A 21,159-nucleotide genomic window follows, 5' to 3' on the forward strand; every position below is an offset into this window, starting at 1 on the left:
ACAGGGTTTTAGAGGGGAGGGGGGAGGGGGGATTGGTTAGCCCAGTGATGGGTATTAAGGAGGGCACGTACTGCATGGAGCACTGGGTGTTATATGAAAACAATGGATCGTGGATCACCACATCAAAAACCAATGATGCATTGTGTGGTGACTAACATAACATAATAAAATTTAAAAAAAAATCTCTCTCTCCCTCTGAACACTACCTGCACCATGCTCCTCTCTCTCAAAAAAAGAAAACAAAAAGAGGGGTAGTCTAGGCAGAAGCACCAGCCAGTTAAAGGCCCTGAGAGGAGAGGAGTTGCACAGGGCTTAATATAAAGAAGGCCCAAGTGTCTAGACGATGGTTGTTGGGGGGAAGGAGGTCAGCAAAACCAGGCTCCTAGCAACCGTAGAAAGAAAAATAGGGTTTTGTTCTTGGTGTGATAGGGAGCACTGGGCTTTTGAGCAGGGAATGACCTGGGCTGGCTCCTGTTTGGGTTATCCCCGCTGTTTTAGGAGAACCACTCTGTAATCAGACTGAAGGCTCCCGCCCTCACCCACCAAGAGAGGGGAGGGCCTGGGCCTGGGTAGGGCTGGGGCACAAGAGGGGGTGACTTTGGGGTATGTTTTGGAGCTACAATCAAGTCTTGCTTTTGCATGAATATGGGTAGGGAACGAGGAGCATCCAGCAAGACTCCTAGATTTCTGGCCTGAACAACTGGTTGGATGAGATTGCTGTGACTTGATCCAGGAAAGAGACTGCAGAAGAATGGGTTTGGGGAGGAAAACCAAACGCTTATTCGTGGATATGCGACCCTTGAGATGCCTGTTGGACATCCAACATGAGATGCAGAGGCAGCCACTGGGTGTGTGACTCTGGAATTTGGGAGAGAGATTGGCACTGAAGCCTTGGATCTGGAAGGCAAAGCGAGTGGATAGTATTTAAGGCCACGGGCTTGGATATGTTGGGGGAGGTGAGTGTAGACAGCGGAGGGCAGCAGTCAGGACTGAGCCCTGGTGGTAGGAGGGAAGCAGGACCAGCAAACGGGCTAAGCAGGAGCAGCCAGGGAGGTGGGAGGAAACCGAGAGAGTGTGGGCACTTAGGAGTCAAGGAGCAAGCGTCAAACACTAGAGGAGGTAAGATTGGAGAATGAACTGAAGTCAGTAGTATGCAGGTCTCTGAGGACTCTGATGAGGGCAGTTTCACGAAGAGAGGGACAAACTGGATGATAGTGGGCAGAAGAGAGTGAGAGACGAAGAAATAGAAAGAGCAAGTGTGGACAACTTTTTAAAAACTGACATATAAATATAGGGCGCCTGGGTGGCTCAGTCATTAGGCGTCTGCCTTCGGCTCGGGTCATGATCCCAGGGTCCTGGGATTGAGCCCCGCATCGGGCTCCCTGCTTGGCGGGAAGCCAGCTTCTCCCTCTCCCACTCCCCCTGCTTGTATTCCCTCTCTCGCTGTCTCTCTTCTGTCAAATAAATAAATAAAATCTTTAAAAATAAATAAATAAATAAATATTGACATATAAATATAACAAATGGACAACTCTCAAAGGTATAGCTCAATGAATGTTAAAATCTGTAGACCCTTGTACACCTGTCACCCAGATCGAGGTATAGACTAGTCCCAGCTACTCCAGGGAGGACACTCTGTGCCCCCTTGATATCCCCAAAGATAACCACTATTTTGATTTATATCACCAAGGATTCTTTTTGCTTCTGGGATGTAGGCAACTTTTAAGAGATTTTGTTGATGGCTGGGCTCAGATTTACAGGCAGATAGTGTTTTGGGTTTTTTTTAAAGATTTTATTTATTTGAGAAAGAGAGAGCACAAGCAGGGGAAGCGGCAGAGGGAGAGGAAGAAGGAGTCTCCCTGCTGAACATGGAGCCTCATGCAGGACTTGATTCCAGGATCCTGGGATCATGACCTGAGCTGAAGGCAGAGGTTTAATGGACTGAGCTACCCAGGCACCCTAGGCAGATAATGTTCTTAATGGTGAGAGGGGGTGGGCAACTGGAGTTTGGACTCTGTGGCGTAGCAAGTCCTTAACCTAGTTTCCCGGGTGCTGTGTTTGTGTCTCCAAAGACTGCATGACCAAGACTTCCTTCCCTAAGCCTCAGTTTCCCTACCTGAAGCTTGATCCTTTCCCCCTAACATTTCCTTTGGGTTATAGTAACGAATGGGAGAATTCACTGGAAGCAGTAAAACTTGGGGTTGTCCAGGCTTCTCTCTTTTTTTTTTTTTACATTGGGCAAGTTATTTAACTTTTCTTTTTAAAGATTTTATTTATTTGACAGAGAGAGAGCACAAGCAGGCGGAGCTGCAGAGAGAGGGAGAAGCAGGCTCCCCACTGAACAGGGAGCCCAATGTGGGGCTCGATCCCAGGACCCTGGGATCATGACCTGAGCTGAAGACAGATGCTTAACCTACTGAACCACCCAGGCGCCCCTTGTCCAGGCCTCTTAATGCCTGCCTGGAGTCTAGAGCTCAAGTCACCAGGATGGGCGGGGCTAGGATCTGGGAGGCCCAGGAGTCCAGCCTGCCCAGCTGTGTTTAAGCAACTGACCTAGCAACAGGGTAGGCCTGACAAACACGTCTGGTCTTCCGGAGTCTCATCTGCTGTCTGTATCTTCAGGCCACTATGGCCCTGCTCAGGCCCCCGGCGCTTCTGCTTGCTCTGGTTGTCTCTGGTGAGGAGCCAGTGGGTGGGGGAACCCCAGTTCTCATGCCCCAACACACTCCACAGTGGAGTGGAATCGTGACTCTTCTCGGATAAGCTACCATGCAGGGCAGGGGCTGTGGGAGAGCCAGGGAAGGGCAAAGATCTAACTCCCTGACCCTCATTCCTTATCGTGGCTGCTTCCTCAACCAAGTCTTCACTCCCGTTCTGCTCAATGTGCTGAGCCCTGGTTGGATGTGGGGGACAAGGAAGAGTTATGGCTGCTTGGCCCCGAGATGCGACCTGGCCCTGAGGCTGAAGGGCTCATCTATGTGGTTCCGCGAGCCTGGGGGGCCTCCAGCCTGAATTGTCTCTTTCTCACAGAACTCCATTGCCTGCCCTGGTTCATAAATGTCTCTGAAAGCCAGGGACCTGGCACCGTCATTCATTCCTTCTCCTTCAACTGCACTGCTCACATGCCCGTCCTGGAATTGGTCCATGTGCAGCCACCCACCACCTTCTTCAACCAACCCAGCTTGAGCAGGTGGCAGAAGATCTATGTGGGCATGGTAGGGTCATGGGCCCAGATGGGAACCATGGGGAGGCAAGGGCAGGCCCTTAATTCACCAAGCCAGAGGTAGTGTAGGGGGATGGAGCGCCTAGAGTCCCACATGACACTGCCCATCTGCCACAGGTGACCTTAAGCAGCTCGGCCCGGCTGGACGCCCTAGCGGTGAGCCACTATGAACTGCAGCTTCGGTTCACGTGTGGCAACCATGTGATGGAGGTACCACTCTATGTGGATGTGTACCGGGACCCTGGCTATAGCCCATGCGCTGGCCGATTTGCCAGCCCAGGTGAGGCCAGGGGCAGCAGGCAGGGGGTGAGCGGGCATGGCCTGAACAGAGCCTCCCTGACCTCCCCTCTGGCTAGCTGGGGAAATCATTCAGGTTCGGGAAACAGTCACACCTGGGGCCCAGCTGTACACTCTGCTGCTCCCAGGCCTGGAACTCCAGCGTGCCCAGGTGAGCCCAGCACATGGACAGTGCGGGGACAGGATGGGGGAGGCACATGGGGAAACCAAGCCCGGCCCCTCCTTGGCCCAGCTCCTCTCTGGCCAAACACAGACTGCAGAGAGACCCTTTAGTGTCCACTAAGCCTCTGCGTGATGCATGTTCTTGGGGAGAGCCACTGAGGGCTGCCCACCCCCAGTGACCATGGCTGTTCCTACAAGGACATCTTAAGGGCTTGTGTTCTTTCAGGTTCTCCTGTGTGTTCTGAATTCTTTATGAAAATTCTGTATCACTTTTGTAATCCCCCCAAAAATGTTGCTAAACAAACAAACAAAAAAGAACAAAATAATTGATTTAAAAGCAGAAAAGATTGAGGATCAGGGCCAGGGGTCAGGGTGGAGGTTGGGGAGCCACCCAGTGATGGGTTATGGGAGAGTTGGGTATGGGCAGGTACCAGCTGGGTTGTTGGGGGATTTGGGGGCACTGGGGGCTGCGGCTGGGGCCTCCAGCATCCCTGTCCTGTCAGATAAGCATCAACAGTGCCCAGGACCCTCCATACTTCCCTGGACCTTTCTCCATCAACGGGCAAGGTTGGCTGCTGGCACCATCCCAGGGCCTCAAAGGCCAGGCTAAAAAGGTGAGCTTGACTTGGAACCTGGGGATACCCATGGATGGGGCATGCAATGGACACAATTTCCTGGAGGTTTGCTTGTTCTTGGCCTCCTAAGGTTTGCTGCCCTGCTCAGACGTAGCCCACATCCGTACCTGTTGCCACATGCTGGCTGTTCTCCCACGTTGGCCTGGTTCTGTGCTGGGTTCTGGAGTTCCAGAAAGAAAAGGGATCCCTGGCTCTGGGAGTGCTCCCTTTAATAGAACTGAGAGTGTTCAGAGCAGTCACACAGGAAGAGAAATTTCTGGGTAAAGTGGCTCTTCTGGAGGTTAGAGAAGTTCCTTCCTTTTTTTTTTTTTTTTTAAATTTTATTTAGGGGCGCCTGGGTGGCTCAGTTGGTTAAGCGACTGCCTTCGGCTCAGGTCATGATCCCAGGGTCCTGGGATCGAGTCCCACATCGGGTTCCCGGCTCAGCGGGGAGCCTGCTTCTCCCTCTGACCCTCTCCTCTCTCATGCTGTTTCTCTCTCGCTCGCTCTCCAATAAATAAATAAATAAAATCTTTTAAAAAAAAGATTTTATTTATTCATTTGACAGAGAGAGAGAGAGCGAGAGTAGGAACACAAGCAGGGGGAATGGGAGAGGGAGAAGCGGGCTTCCCGCAGAGCAGGGAGCCCGATGAGGGACTCGATCCCAGGACCCCGGGATCATGACCTGAGCCAAAGGCAGACGCCTAATGACTGAGCCACCCAGGCACCCCGAGAAGTTCCTTCTTTAAAACTTCCATGTCTTTTTTTTTTTTTAAAGATTTTATTTATTTATTTGAGAGAGAGAGAATGAGACAGAGAGCAGGAGAGGGAAGAGGGCAGAGGGAGAAGCAGACCCCCCGCCGAGCAGGGAGCCTGATGTGGGACTCGATCCCGGGACTCCAGGATCATGACCTGAGCCGAAGGCAGTTGCTTAACCAACTGAGCCACCCAGGCGCCCATAAAAACTTCCATGTCTTAATGATTGGTTCTTAGCAACTCTAAGATGATATTATATTGTGAATGACTCAGATATCACACTGTTTTGGGCTGTTTGCATCCTAAAAGAAAAATTTATGGCCCCCAAGAACGGGACTCAAAGGAGTACCTGTCAGCAGAATGACAGGTATTGGGGTAGAGTGAGGGTTAGGGCTCCTTGTCCATGGAGGGCCTGAGGCAGGGGGTGCCTGTTTGCAGGGAAGACTAGGCACAGACATACAGTAGACACACTAGTCCCCTTCCTGTTCTGTGTGCACCACAGGTTTTCCAGCTTCAGATTTTGGTGACCTTTGGCCAAAATCGAAGCTGCCATGGGATGCTGAAGGTGAAAGTTTTGCGTGTTCCCTCCAGTCAGATCTCCTTCCTGTAAGGCTTCCCTACCCTGGGTACAGTGGGGGTGGCCAGGCCTAGCCCCAGGGAATTAGGAGTAAGGTTAAGGTGTGGCTCTGCTGGAGTGTCCCCAGCTAGCTCCTGTATAAGGGAACTCCTGGGGGAGGGGCCTGTGGACAGGGCTAAGGGTGGTGTGAGCGGGCATGAGCTAGTGCCCCCCCTTTTGGTCCAGGGGGCAGGCCCCAAATATCACCATCCTGGACGACCTGGCCCCTGGCAGTAAGGTGGTTCAGGTTCGAGCCCGGGGCTTCGACGTGCGCTACGAAATCCTCTCCCCAGTGCCCTGCCCGCTCTTCTCCATCGGACGTGGTGAGGGGCCCTGGGGGTGGGGGTGGTGCGGGATGCCTCTGCGGCTGGTCCAGAGTGACCCGTGCTACCTCCTCGCCATCCTGAGAAACGAGGCTGGAGCCGAGGCAGACGGGCGCGGTGGTGTTTGGAGGCTGGGCTAGAATTAGAGGCGAGCCTCGGAGGAGGTGGCGAGAGGTGCCAGGCTCAGCGCCCTCCCGCTGCGGTGGATCCGGTGGGAGGCTGGGGACAGGACTGAGCTGGGGGAGGGGCTAAATCAGCATTCCCCACCCCTACCCTGCTCAGAGGACGGCGTGGTCCGCACCACCGCGCCCCTGGAGTTGGCACAGGCCCGGGGTGCGGCGGTCACTAGGCTGCAGGTGAAGGCCTATGAGCGGCTCAGGCCGCGGGCCAGTGTTGACCTCAATCTCACGGTGAACGTGCATTCGGTCAACCGCTGGCCCCCGCGCTGCCTCCCAGCGATGCTTGTGTGAGTATACAGGAACCTTACCTAAGCTATTGGGGTGATGGCCATGGCTCGTGGTCCTGTTCGACTCTTGCCCTGCGGCCCACACTCTGCTCCCAGGACTGAAATCCCCGAGACCACGCCGGTGGGCACGGTGCTGAACACCTTCACTTGCACTGATCCAGACTCTCCTGGCTCCACCCTCGACTACGAGCTGCGGATCCACAGCCCTCCTGGCCCAGCTAGCCTCTGCCTTCGAGGCAGGGCCTTGGAGGTGCCCAGTCCCCGCCTCCAGACCTATGTGCAGGGTGCTCGGCACAGGAAGGTGGAGGGTTGGGGGGCAAGGGTCTGTGGGAGCTGAGACCGTGGCGGTGAAGGAGATGGTGGTAAAGTCAATCTGCTTTGTAGTCCAGAAAACAGAGGCTCAGGGTTGACTATGTGTGGATGCCCTGACCTGATGCAGCCCAGTGTGGCTCTAGGCTCACCCAGGCCTTGGCTCGGCCTCACTCTGTGGCCCCTCTGGCCAGGTGAATGCCACACTGGACTGTGACACTCCTGGGGCCTGCTTTCAGCATGCAGCCTCCATCCTGGTGCTTGATGGTGGTCAGCCCCTGATGACCAGTGAGTGACCATACCCAGGCCTGGACATTCAGGACAGGGCTGTTCCGTACTCCTCTCCCTAGCCTCAAGATAGGGTCACCTCTCCTCCCACAGAAACCAATAGGGCAGGGTTGTCTCCAGGTCAGACCCCTAGGGTGGGGCATTATCTCTCCTCTCCTTGACATCTAGCATACCCCCCCCCCCACCTCTGCCGCCTTGAGGAATGGCTATTGCTCTTCCTTCCTCCAGACCCACTCCCTCCTTAGACCCCCAGGGCAGGGCCATGTCTCCCTCCTCAGACCCCAGGGAAGGGCTGGGCACCCCAGGCCAGCTCCGTGACTGCCAAATGGCTTCCAGCTGAGGTGCCAGTATTGGTGATGGTGACTCCTGTCAATGAGTTCTCCCCAGCCTGTGTCCCACACACATTCCGGATCCGGGAGGATGCAGGGCCCCACACCCTGCTGGGCTCTGTGGTGGGCACGGACAAGGATTACCCACACAATGGCATTGAGTACGACATCTCTGGTGGGCCCACCGCCTTCTCTGTGGACCATCTCAGCGGTACTCGCACCCCAGGGCTGGGATGGAGGGGTGGAACCAGAGTTGACTGCAGGCTGAGGCTGGGGGCACCTCTTCTAGGGGAGGTTCACCTCCTGGGACCTTTGGACTATGAGCTGCAGAAATTGTACAGGCTCACTGTCCTAGTGACCGACCAGAGCCAAGACCAGGACCCCACCCACCGCCGCTCTGGCTCCTGCACCATTACCATTGAGGTTGAGGTAATTGAGCCCCGAGGCATTGGCAAAACTTGGAAAGTGTTCAGATCTTCCTCTGGCATTCTACTTTTCTACACTGGGCTTAAGTTTCCTCCATTGGTTGGCTGGAGGGAAGTGGTGCCTCATAATGGAAACCTTTGGAACCTGTTTTCTGACTTCTAGGCTCTGGCTGTAGTTGGGGGAGACTGAGGGGCTGGCCTGGGGAATTGGGGGTGACCTGGCTACCCTCCTGCAGGATGTGAACGACCATGCCCCCGAGTGCCAGCCCCCATTTCAGGAACTCACCATCTACGCTCCCCTGGGCCGTAGTGTGGAGGTGACCAAGGTGTCCTGTTGGGTTCCTCAGGAGCCACAGCGTCTGGTCTTTTCCTACAGCATCGTGGGAGGTGAGGGCCGTGGGGACCTCCTGGCTGTTGGGGAAGGAGCAGGCCAAGGCCAGCAATGATCCCCTTCCTCTGCCACTCTGCTTTCAGGGAATAGTCAGAGCCGATTCAGCCTGCAAGGACCCATCCTGGTGCACAACAACATGTTGGGGCCCCCCTGGCCAGAGCAGCCCCTTACTCATGAGCTATTGATCCGGGTGGCTGATGCAGGTCCCTCCGCTCCCCACCTCAGCACCACAGCCACTGTTATTGTGCATCTCGTTCCCTGGAGCGCCAGCACAGTGGCCACCCGCACCCGCAGAGCTGCAGTGAGGGGGGCCCTTGGGACCTTGGGAGGTGGGCAGAGAGGATCTTGAAGGGGGATGAGACCCAGTTTTCCAGGCGGAACAATGGGGGAAGGCACTCCAGAGGGAGCCATTGAGTGTTAAGAGCCTAGCAATTTGGAAGAGCAACTCTGCGGTGTGTGGTGGCCCAACTCCTGGAGGGGTCTGAAGGCTGGATGATCAGGACATTTTGGAAGGGCTGTGGCCCCCATTTCAGGTGCCTTCAATGATGACACCCCTGCTTGTGACAGACACGGAGGCTTTCTGGCAGCCGGAACCCTGGTTTGTGGTGGTGCTGACCGTGACCAGTGCCCTCTTTCTCTTGGCTCTGGGCTGGCTCTTCAGCAGGCTCTTCCAGGGGTAAGGTTCCTATCCCTCTGCTCTCTGCCTCACCCCAGCCCACTAATGGACCCCATCTGTGATAGGTGGTTTCACCAAGATTTGATGACAATGCCCGAGGTGATGTGCAGACAAACTGATATTAATGGGAGCTACTCTCCCTCCAGAGGTCCTCAGGTCAGAGGCGGAGAGGCACTGGGAGCAAGTTGTCTCCCTTATTGGCAAAGCCTGATCTTGGAGTGGGGTAGGTGTGGATGAGACCCAGTGCTTGAGACTCAGAGTTTGTCGTGCATTGGGCATTTATCCCTATTTCTGACCCCGTACCCTCCGCTTCAAACCTGATCTGCCCTTACAAATGAGTTTTTTTGTGGGCACAGGACTGAATCCAGGGGAAGGTGGGGGTAACAATGTGGGCATTGCCTACATTGTTACCTACAGACATTGGCTATCCCCAGTATAAAGGGGCAGATAAATGGTGCTGGTTCCTGGAGCCAGCAGGTCTGCTGCCCTCACTGATTGGTCCCTCCTCCTGGCCTTTTAGGTTGGCCCAGATGCTACAGACACGAAGAAAACCAGCCCAGGCTCTGCTACTAAACAGGTCAGCCTCCTTTGCATAGCTCTATGCCTAGAGTCCATCCCTTAAACTCACGCTGGGACCAAGAGCCTTTTCCTTCATTCCTACTCTTACTTTGCCCTAGTATCCAGGGAACTGAGGAGTCCATTGAGGGGTTCATGGAGGCACCGAGGATGGAGATGCCCCAGACACCTAGCAGTGTCATGAGCTTGGTATGCCAACCTGCCATCCTGTATAGTGGGCACTGAGGCTGTTCTAGAGTACTCCCCTGTCAAGCCTGCCTCCTTGTGGGTGGCTACCCCTGTGGTAGAGCCCATGGCAGCACCATCAGGATGGAGGAAACAGGTGGGCCCCTGACCCCCTTGGGAGCGGACCTCCAGCTGCTCCCTGGGGGCAGGGCTCAACTCATTGCCTCCTCTCATTCTTCCCATCAGCAGCTCTTTGACGGCAGAGCACAGGACTCCCGTGAGTCCCCCTCTTCCCAAACCACTCTCCACCTGGGTCCACTTTCTCTCCTCAGCCCATCTCAGCATCTCCTTTTACCACCAGGCATCCACTATTTGCTCTTTCCCTGAATGGGGTCTATTCTCACCCCCAGTCGCATTTCAGCCAACATTTCTCAAACACCTGTTGGACCAGAAGGTGACTCAGACCTGGTCTGGTTCCTGCCTATGGCAGAAATCGTGGTGAGGGAAGAGGCCCTCAGATATTACACTGTCATCAGTGATTTATGGCAGAGTAATCTGGCACTGGGCTTGGGGGGGGCTGGTGTCCAGTTTGTGGGAATCAAGGATGCTTCCCTGTGCATTTGAGCCAGACTTCACAGGATTGCTGAGAAAGGAGGGAGGGGACAGGTTGGATCAAGGAGATGGGGGGTCTCACCAACGGTTCTGGAAGGTCCTCCCCTACCTTTAAGGGAAGGAGGCTGTTCTTCTGAGGCCAGCAGTGCCCTCTCTCCCTCCTGTTTATCTGAGCTCAGGTACAGGCAGAGATTACCTGTTCAACACGCTCACGGGAGCCCGGCGCTGGCTCTGAGGCCAAGAAGCTGCTTCACTATGTGTGGAATTTCTTTTTCCCATGATCACGGGCTGAGTCTTCAAGTTGATTCAACAATAAACAAAATTACAAACGGCAGAGTCCCGGCCTTGTAATCCACCTGTGGGAGAAGCTCTGGGATCTGTGCTTCCTTGTTCTCATTTGGAGAGGGCCTTGCCTCCGGGAACACTCTCGGGAGTAGTAGGATTATTTTTCTTTTGAGAAGGCATTGTATGATGCTCTGCCTGACCGTGATTAACGCCGAGATAAGAGGCTGTTATCCTTGTTAGGGACATAGGAGACCTCCAATCAGCCCGTCCCTTCAGAGACCACCTGCTCTAGCGGATGGGGAGGGCCAGGGAGCTTCCATTTCCCACTGAACAGAGGATATTGTTGCTGCTTGAGGGCCCTTACCAACCTCCAGTGCTATTTGCAGTCTGTGTGTGGACGTTTTCTTGGGAAGGATCTGGAACTTTTTCACTGAGGTGAGAGTTGGTGCAGACTTGAGAACCCTGTGGCAAGGATGGCCATGGAGGGATTGATGGTAGCCCCCTTCTGACAGGATATTCCCACTTATTCCTGATCTGTTTCTTCTGGTTTCTTGGCCCTCAGCCCTCCCAATGCTGAGCTGAGCAGAGCCATTGCACATAGCCAGGTGGCCTACAATAACCCGCAGGAGTGCACGTTCTGTTGGATGCAGTGCTGGCTCACTCCCCTTGCCGGGCCTGGAATCAGGTCTCAGGTTACTGCCAGCTCTCCAAGAGGACCTGCTCTCTGGGTAGAGGCTACCTTTACTGAGATAGCCCTAAGTTCCTTCAATATTCTCCCCTCTGCCAAGTCTGTGAACCTGAACCCTCTCAGGGCAATGGAGGACCTCCCTTCCTAAGCCAGTTATGCTGTCCCAGGTCAGAGAAGAAGCTGTAGGAAAAACATGCTTCATGGTGCTCCCCTGAAAGTGAGGGTGTTAAAGCTGGCCCAGTGGCAGCAACCTGATAGCAGGCTGTTACTAGAAGTGGTTATAGGCAGACTTTCCTGAGCACTCACCCTGGTCTAAGGGCTCATTTGTTATCCTCATTTTATAGATGGGGCAACTAAGGCTCAAAAGTCACATAACTAGCTAGTTCTGGCACTTGATGTGGTTCCAGGCTGTGTGATTGCATTTGCGCTCCTAACCCTGAAGCCAAGCCCAGAGTTAGGTGCTCTGTACCAGGAACAGGGGATAACCATTTCCCTAGGACTCACAGTCAGCCTCTGAGATAGATCATGCCAATCCAGGGCAAAAGCTGTGTCAGGCACTCAAGACAAGATGCTCTAGGGCAGGAAGAGGAGTTTCTGTTGTGTGCCAGGGCTTGTGCTGGGCACTGAACTCAAGGCAGAAGGACAAACGTGGGCAATAGGCCAGGGACTGCTTGGGGTTAGCACACATGGCTGCACCTCGCCACTGATGAGAGGCAACGCTGGGGAAGCCGTTGGGAAGTGGGTATTATGCTTTGAAATCAGTAGGAGGAGGTACGAGATCTGGAGCCTCCATTTCCAGAGGTGGCGTGACCTTGGCCAGGCCTCCCCCTCTGCACCTCAGTTTCCTCACCAGTGAACCTAGACAACAAGCCCTCCCTTCCAGGGTGTGGGTGGCAAAAAAAATCATATAGCACACAGCAGGCATTCTCTAAGTGTGCGCGCGTGTGTGAGAAGACGCTGCCGGCTTCGCAAAAAGGCTGCCCACGCGAAAAGGCCAAGGGCGGTATAGCCTCAGAGCCTCCAGTAAAAGCTCTGCCGCCAGCAACTCTGGGAATGGCGCGCATGCGCCAGCCCTCGCCGTCACAGTCACGTCCCAAGGCGTTCGGCAGGGGCCGTGAGAGGCAGGCTCTGAGTGACAGGTCGGCCGGCCTGTCAGCGAGAAGCACTCCCTTAGGCGTCGGATGAAGAGGCTGTTGATTGGAGACATCCTCAGCTGGGGCGGTTCTTCGCCGTCCTGGTTACTATGACGCCCGGCCCCTGCCCCCTCGGCTGGCCGCCATCTTGTTGTTGATCCGTACCCAGTGGGCAGCGCCGGGAGCTGGACCGAGCGGCCGGTGTTGGGCCGCTGCTGCGGGGCTCATCCACCTGCGCTGCCTGCCGGGGGCGGGCCGAAACCTGGAGGCCCGGGGGGCCCAGCTCCCGTGGGGAGCCGTGGGCGCCCGCTGCCCGGGCCGGGCCGGTGAGTGACAGGAGCCGGGCCGAAAGACCGGCCTGACGCCGGCGGGGCGGGCGGCGGCGGGCGCGGGGTTGGAGCTGGCGCGCGCGGGGCCGGGGCATCCGCCAAGCATCGTTCACACATCGCTCGAGCGTCCTGACCCGCCGCCCGTGGAGCCTCCCACATGCCAGCGCCGAGGCCGGTGGACGGCCGCGGGGAGAGGTCGGAGAGCCCTGCGCCCAAAGGCCGGCCTGCGGGGTAGCGGGAAATTATCTCCTCTGACCCGCATCCCTGAAACGTGTCCATTGCCAGCCTGATGCTCTTGGGAGTCTTCTGTTGCTCCCGAGTGAGAAATACACACCTGCCTCTTTCTTAGATGTGGTTCCTGCGAGTGTTTTTCACTTAGTTGAAAACTGAGACTAGACGAAACAGGCCAAAGCCCCCACGAACCCAGGCAGGCCAGTGTCCCGGCCCTGTGATTCTGGCAGGGCTAAAGCTCTGCCCAGCGCCTGGCTCCTGTGCTCCTTGGAGCTCAGTGTTTGCTTCTTCCTGAAGAGCCTGCTTAAATGCCCATGATGCCCGAGTTTTATTTTGGAACATAATTTCTTTGGTTTCTGACCATTTTTGGGACTTGTGGTAAGGTCTTCTTTTTGCTCTAGAAGAAAGTGAGTATTATGGTGATGACTTGGTTTTATCTTCTAAAGAGGTAGATACCCTGCCAGTGTCATCAGGAGACAAAGGAAATGTAGGACTGTATTAGAGTCAGAAAGAGAAATGAAACTTACTTTTGTCGTTGTGGATGGTATGGAACTGTCAAATTAACTTTTAAGAGACTACATGTATTTTGCCCAATGGAAACAGACCGTCAGGCCCCCTTCCTGCGAGGGTGGGAGGGTTAGAGACCGTGGGCAAAGTGTACAGGTCTAGGAAGAGTTCTAAGTGCTCCAGAACACGTTGCTCTTTCCCCGTGGTCCCTTGGCTCCTCTGCACAGGCTCCATGTATGTGGTCATACAAAAAGCCTGAATGAATCGACTAAGTCAAGCAACAATACTTTGTGTGCTTGTGTCGGGATCCTGTCATCTCTGAATGTTTAATTTTGAAAGAAACCAGCTCCTTGATCAGGAGATCCTTTTGGAGAAGATGCTGAACCAGAGGAGGCTGGCGGTCTGTTGCTACGGTCTTACTTGTGAGAACACAAAGACTCTTCCTTGTATTTATGTAATTCACCTGTAAATGTCAGCAGTTTTAACTGTTATGAGCAACAGACACACTTGGAGAGACTGGAGATCCTACACTGAAGTCAGAAACTGCTGCAGGCTTATGGGATGAGATCTGATGTCCTAACCTGGCGTTCAAGGTGCTGCTGCTCAGCTGGCCCCAGCCCACCGCTCCAGGGTTTATCCTAATCCTCATTAACCAAATGATTTGCTAGACATTCCACACACAATATTTCCTTACACAGTTCTCTTGCCAGCCGAGTGCAATGGCTTTTGCTCCTCTTTGGGATACCAGCTCTTCTTCATCCCCACTTCTCCTTTCTCTAGAGTCCAGCTCAGGTCCTCTTTATGAAACACTCCCCAGATATTCCAGTCCCTGGGGGTACTTGTATAAGGGGTGTATTGTATAAGGGGTATTGCCCTTATACAAAAAACAAAATAGTATTTGCTCTTTTAAGAATATTTTTTTGTTTCCTCTGCTAAGACCTAACCCCTGCATGTAGTAGATGAGAACTAGATGTTTACAAGAGTGTTGAATTTGTCTTGAGTTCAAAATACCTTCTGTATTTAAACAGGGAAATGGGCAGAATAAACACGTGAAAATGGGGATTTGGTGGCCATGGATCTCCACCTCCTACCTTGCCTGAAGTGCTTGCACCTGTAGGGTCTTATGGAGGCCCATCCTCAGTGCTGTAGGACAGAGGCAGAACTTGCTCAAAGTGCAGAACTGAAGCCTGAAACGGAAAGTAATTCTGCATCTCGGAAGGGGCTGTGTGGTCCATCCCTTTCCTGGCTCAGATCCAGTATTGATTCTAGGAAAACGTGCACTGGGTGAACATAGCAGTGGGTGCCGAGATTCTTAGACCTTCTTGGTTGGGTCTTGGTCTCACCGCCACCTTGGGCTGCTGTAATTGTGTCAGTATTATTTGCTGCTTGCCCTCCCAGTGCTGCCCTGAGACTGTGGGGAGCAGTGATGGGAGAGCTGAGGAAAGGCTGCACAGTACACTCTGTCTCTGGCTTGGGGCAAGGGAGCAGTAGGGGATTTTGTGTGTTTGTGCCACTGGATCTGTGCTTTTGCCCCAATTTCAAATTAGATTTTATTTCTCCTCCTCTATTACAGCAGGATTTGAGCAGCGGATTCTGTGTGGGACAGCCTAAGATACCTTGGTTCTTTTACGAAAAGTGATAGATCAAGACTGTCATTTGCTACTATGTTTTAAAGTTGCATTTATGTAGGAGGCATTGCAAATGAGTTTTGATGGGAGAACATGTTCACTTGAGGGCTGGATCCCCGTTAGTGACTTCATTTCGTTTAGTGCTTAGAAAATTTGCTGCTAATCTCTTGTAAAAGTTTCATTTGTGGGTGGGAGTTTGGATCATTTACTCCTGTCCCTTCATTTTACAGAAGGTGGGCAGTCTAGGTGAGTAGGTCTAGGACTGGACTCTCTTCTTTTTTTTTTTTTTTTTTTGTAAAAGATTTTATTTATTTATTTGACAGAGGAGAGAGAGCACAAGCAGGGGGAATGGCAGAGGGAGAGGGAGAAGCAGGCTCCCCGCTGAGCAGGGAGCCCGATGCGGGACTCGATCCCAGGACCCTGGGATCATGACCTGAGCCGAAGGCAGACGCTTAACTGACTGAGCCACCCAGGCGCCCCCAACTGGTCTCTTTTCAAGTCTAAAATTTGATGTCTGTGAGTAAGAGCAGCCTGAAGTACATAAAACTCTGGGTGTGTTAGGATTGAATGAACGCTTATGAACGACTTATTCTGTAATTGAAAAGTCAGGTAATGACAAGTGTTGGTGAGGATGTGGAGAAATCAGAGCCTTCATACACAGAGAATGGTATGAATGTAAAATGATGCAGTTAGAGAGGAGTCCGGCATTTTGTATATTTGTGCCAATGGATCTGTGCTTTTACCAGGATTTGGAAAAGAGTCTGGCAGTTCTTTAAATGGTTAAACATAGAGTTACCATATGACCCACAAATCCCACTCCTAGTTATCTACCCAAGAGAAATGAAAACATGTCCACATAAAAACCTGTATGTGAATGTTTATATACAGTGTTATTTATAATAGCCAAGGGGGGAAACAGCTGTCTTATCAGTTGATAATGGATGAATAAAGTGTAGGTGCATATGATGAAATATTATTTAGCAATAAAAAAGAATGAAGTACTGGTACATCCACAACATGGATGAACCTGGAAAACATGTGAAGGAAGCCAGACACAAAAGATCACATATTATATGATTCCATTTATATGAAATACCCAGAATAGGCAAATCTATAGAGATAGGAAGTAGATTAGTGGTTGCTTAGGGCTTGAAGGTGGATGAGCGCATAGGGGAATGATAGATAAGGTTATGGGGTTTCTTTATGAGGTGATGAGTATGTTTAAAATTGTAGTGATAAGTGCACATGTTTGTGAATATACTAAAAACCACTGAATTGTGCACATTAAATGGGTGAATTGTATGATTATAACTCAAAGCTGCTATTAAAAACAACTTACTGGGGCGCCTGGGTGGCTCAGTCGTTAAGCGTCTGCCTTCGGCTCAGGTCATGATCCCAGGGTCCTGGGATCGAGCCCCGCATCAGGCTCCCTGCTCGGCGGGGAGCCTGCTTCTCCCTCTCCCACTCCCCCTGCTTGTGTTCCCTCTCTCGCTGTGTCTCTCTCTGTCAAATAAATAAATAAAATCTTAAAAAATAAATAAAAAATAAAAACAACTTATATAAGTAATTATATTCTCTAGTTTAAAAAAAGATAATATATGAGTAACAAGAAGAAATAAAAAAAGGATCATCCTTAACTTCCCTGTGTTTTAGTGTATAACCAGACTTTTTTCCCTGTCTTTAATTTTTACAAAAATGAGGTAATGCTATATATCCTGACTTGTACCTTTTTACAGTCAGCAGTATATTATATAAACATCTGTGTTGGTAAATGATGTGTTTACATCACGGGCTAGCTGGCGACAAATTTAGGGAAGCAGAGTGTAAGGGCATTGCATAGAGATAGGGACTAGGGTGATCTAGCAAGCACAGGCCTTATCTAAAGGATCACTGTTGCTCAGTTCCAGCCAGTTGTGTTACCAGATCTTGATTTTTTTTTTTTAAGATGTTATTTATTTATTTGAGAGAGAGTGAGTGAGGGAGAGAGGGAGAGCACAAGTTGGAGGGGAGGGGCAGAGGGAGAGGAGAAGCAGACTCCCTGCTGAGCAGGAAGCCCAACTCAGGGCTGGGGCTCCGGGCTCGGGATCCTGACCTGAACTGAAGGAAGCCGCTTAACTGACTGAGCCACCCAGGCACCACTTGTGATTTTTTTTTTTTTTTAAAAGAAAACAAGAAATCTGAATTTTTATGTGAAATTTCCTGATTTTTTTAATTTGGCAATGAATTAAGAAAATTTGAGCCACTTCGCTGGTGAAAGAAAACCCTTTGCCGACCAGAAATCGCAAAAAATTTGAATTGCCTGTTGTGTCCATTCCCAGCTGAGGTGGAACAAGGTGACACTCTGCCTTCTTGTTTTAGCTCTAATTCTGTAAATAAGTGTCCTTTTCATGGTCTGTTTAGTGCCATGGTTTTTCACATTTTTGTGTTTTTTTGTTGGGAATTTTGCTGTTTAAAATGTCTCTCAAGTGTAGTTCTGAAGCGCCGTTAATCTTCCTAAGCATGAGAAGGTTCTGATGCCCCTTATGGAGAAAATACGTGTATTAGATAAGTTTTGTTCAGACGTGAATTATAGTACTGTTGGCTGAGAGTGCAGTGTTAATGTGTCAACAATATCCAGTAGTCCCCCTTATCTACAGGGGATCCTTTCCAGGACCTCCAGTGGATGCCTGAAACTGGGGATGTTACTGAACCCTACATGTACTATGTTTTTTCTTATACATACATACCTATAATAAAGTTTAATTTATAAATCAGGCACAGAAAGAGACAACAATAACTAATAAAGTATTAGGACAATTATAACAATATACTGTAATAAAAGTTACATGAATATTGTCTCACAATATCGTATTGTACTCACCCTTGTGATGATATGAGATGATAAAATGCCTACATGATGAGATGCAGTGAGGTGAATGACGTAGGCACTGTGACGTAGCGTTAGGCTACTACTGACCTTCTGACCATACCTTAGGAGGAGACCATCTGCTTCTGGATTGTGGTTGACGCTGGGTAACTGAAACTGTGCAAATCAAAACCATGGATAAGGGGAGACTACTGTATATTAAAAGTGTCTTTAAACAGAAACATACATACAAGGTTATATATTCTATGTATGTAGCTCTGGAGGGTTATGAATTGATTGGTTGACAAAAATGTGACCAGAGGCTCACAGAAACCTAACCTGGTATTTCCCCTAGGAGTAGTGGCTTGGTATTTCCCCTAGGAGTAGTGGCTTGGTATTTATTTGCTAACTTGGTGTTAGCCAAGACTTTATAGAACTACTGAGAATAATGAGAAGTCTTTTGTGTCTGGCTTCTTCTGCTTAGTATGATGTTTTTGAAGTTCATCCATTTTGTTGTGTTCCTTTTTATTCCTGAATAGTTTTCTATTTTATGGCTATACCATTTGCTGATGGGCATGTGAGTTGTTTCCAGTTTGGGACTGTTATGAATAGAGATGCAATAGATGTTCTTGTAAAAGTCTGTATGTACATACCTTCATTTCTCTTCAGTATACATCTGAGAGTAGAATGGCTCTGACTCCCAGACTACATCAGAGGGACACTGTTTCAGGAAAAGTTAAAGAGCAGTCCTATGGGCCCTGGGCCCAGTTTTGTTGTTATTCATCCCTCATAGTTCTCAGCTCCAGGCTTCATTTTCTGCTTTTACCAGATTTTCATATCTACCTATACTGGGTCAAGAACTAATGATACTCCATTGAGGTGGCAAGTTGAAGTAACCAGGAACTATTTATTGCAAGTGGACACAAGCTTCTAGATGGAGGGGGGTCTGTTTGCTTTAGAACTTACATCAGTGCTTTGTCATGCTTCTAGGTTTCTTTCTTTTTGGGGGGGTGGGGGGGAGTGTGTGCACGTGCAAATGTGGGTAGGGGGAGAGGGAGAGAGAGAGAGAGAGAATCTTAAGCAAACTCCATGCCCCGTGAGGAGCCCGGCGTGGGGCTGGATTTCATGACCCTGAGATCATGACCTGAGCCAAAATCAAGAGTCGGACGCTTAACCAACTGAGCCACTCAGGCTCCCCTGGATTTCTGTTAATTGATGCAGGCCAGGAGGTTTCTTGGTCATTCACAGGATTCACAGAATTCATCCTTCATTTCTCTATTGTTCAGGTCCAGTTGCCACACTGGACACTGCTTCTTTAGACTGTGAGTCATGTGGCCTGCATTTTGCTACTTTAAAAAGTTGCATATGAATTTTAATTGTAATTCACATGTAACTTTTTAAAGTTTGAGGCTTCTTTGTCTGATGATCTCTCATGCGCAGTGTTAGAAAATTGGCATCAACCAGAGGGTCTTAGCTAAGGGTTCTAGATTCTCATTTCTGGGAGCAGCACACAGTGCTTTTGGTGTGGAGTGTTCACCCCTTAAATCCACCCCCCCATTAAAAGTCATTTCCATATTTTGCCTATTCATAGCTCTGTTTGGCATATTGCATTTTGTTTCATCATTGACTTCTTGGGGCAGTGGTCAGTGACTAGTTTCTTGTCCTCTTTTAAAGCTTCCCAAATCTCTTAAAGAATTAAATTGATTCTAATGGAGCTGCTAAAATGATATGTTCTGGATGGAAGGTAAGGTGGGGATTTAAGATGAATGAAACTTTCATGCGGGAGTTAGTTGAAGTGAGAAAATTAACTCTTAAAATACTGCTTCTTTAGAGGGCATTTTATTAAAAATATTAAGTATCTTTATTTATTAAAGATTTTTATTTATGAGAGCGAGAGAAAGCAAGCTCAAGAGCACGAGCCTGGGGGAGGGGCAGCGGGAGAGGGAGAAGCAGACTCCCCGCTGAGCAGGGAGCCCCAGGACCCTGAGCTCATGACCTGAGCTGAAGGCAGACGCTTAACTGACTGAGCCACTCAGGTGCCCCAGTGTCTATATTTATAGTTTACTGTATTTCTTACAGTTTGTTGGGAGAGAGAACCAATATGTAATATTCCTCTCACTTGATTGGAATCTTTATTTCCTGCTGTGCCTGTTTTTCTTTTGAATAACTAAGTGGATGAGAAAAAATTTCTTTTTTAACAGCTCTATGAGACAAGCAGTAGTGCATTCATTTTACGGTGGAGGAAACTGAGAATAAGATGTTTAGGCCACAGAGCCAGGGAGTCTCAGTGTTCGGACAATGCCCATGCGTCGTCAAGGCTCTGCCTTCCAGTGTTAATTTAAGCACAGATGTTATTTTCCCTCAGATGATTAGTTTGCCCTATTAATTTCTTCCTTTCAAAGTAACTTATTGAAATACATATAAATAAAATATATACACATATAAATACATATACTTGTAAATACATATAAAATACATATAAAGTGGACAATTTGATTTTTATACATGTATACATTTGTCTAACAACCACCCAGATAAAAAATAAGAACATTTAAATAATTTGGCTTTTTATAAAATAGACCTATTTTTTTAGAGCAGTTTTAAGTTTATAGCAAAATTAAATGTCAAGTATAGAGAGTTCCCATGTACCACCTGACCCCCTGTCCTCAGTAGCCACTTCCATTATCAACATCCCACAGCAGAGTGGTACATTTGTTAGTCAGTGAACCTACATTGACACATCATTATCACCCAAAGTCCATAGTTTATATTAGGGTTCACTCTTGATGTTGTACCTTCCATAGAATGTATTTGTTTTGACAAATGTATAATGGCATGTATCCACCATTAAAGTATCATACAGAATAGTTTTGCTGTCCTAAAATCCAGTGTGTGCCTTTTCATCCCTCCCTCTCTCTGAACCCCTGGCAACTACTAGTATTTTTACTGTTTTCATAGTTTTGCCTTTTCTAGAATGTCCCCTAGTTGGAATCATACAGTATGTAGCCTTTTTAGATTGCCTTCTTTCACTTAGTAATATGCATTTAAGGGTTCTCCATGTCTGTAGGGCTTGATAGCTCATTTCTTTTTAGTGCTGAATAATATTCTATTGTCTGAATGGACCACAGTTTATTTATCCACTCACCTTTTGTTTTATTTATTTATTATTTGTTTATTTTTGAGAGAACACGCACGTGTGGGGGTGGGTGGGGTGGGGTAGGGGAGGGGGAGAGGGAGAGGGAATTAAAAAAAATTTTTTTTTTAAAGATTTTATTTATTTATTTG

The 21,159-nt window shown here is 50.0% G+C and overlaps 2 protein-coding genes across 3 annotated transcripts in view; both read left to right on the top strand.

Annotated features, from left to right (window-relative positions):
* The first annotated feature begins 2,942 nt into the window (after nt 1-2,942).
* CDHR4 (cadherin related family member 4) lies at nt 2,943-10,553 on the top strand. Its single transcript, XM_045902199.2, has 18 exons — nt 2,943-3,215; nt 3,341-3,503; nt 3,580-3,671; nt 4,186-4,296; nt 5,555-5,658; nt 5,855-5,991; nt 6,274-6,457; nt 6,554-6,707; nt 6,961-7,054; nt 7,391-7,594; nt 7,673-7,812; nt 8,045-8,195; nt 8,283-8,500; nt 8,733-8,875; nt 9,396-9,452; nt 9,553-9,640; nt 9,866-9,893; nt 10,408-10,553. Exons 1-18 carry the CDS (start codon nt 2,943-2,945, stop codon nt 10,461-10,463), a joined length of 2,397 nt encoding a protein of 798 aa, XP_045758155.1. The 3' UTR covers nt 10,464-10,553.
* Nucleotides 10,554-12,461: 1,908 nt separating this feature from the next.
* IP6K1 (inositol hexakisphosphate kinase 1) overlaps nt 12,462-21,159 on the top strand; it is a 57,234-nt gene continuing 48,536 nt past the window's right edge. Inside the window, exon 1 of one of the 2 annotated variants that reach the window (XM_045862368.2) lies at nt 12,462-12,660. The gene's annotated coding sequence lies outside the window, so the exon portion shown is untranslated. Of the gene's footprint in view, nt 12,661-19,270; nt 19,619-21,159 lie in introns of those variants that run through there. The other variant, XM_064596010.1, reaches the window with a different exon arrangement.

Source organism: Mirounga angustirostris, unplaced genomic scaffold (assembly GCF_029215605.1).
Source record: "Mirounga angustirostris isolate CCGP_5_RB_7025 unplaced genomic scaffold, mMirAng1.0.hap1 SCAF_1, whole genome shotgun sequence".
Taxonomy (NCBI): Eukaryota; Metazoa; Chordata; class Mammalia; order Carnivora; family Phocidae; genus Mirounga; species Mirounga angustirostris.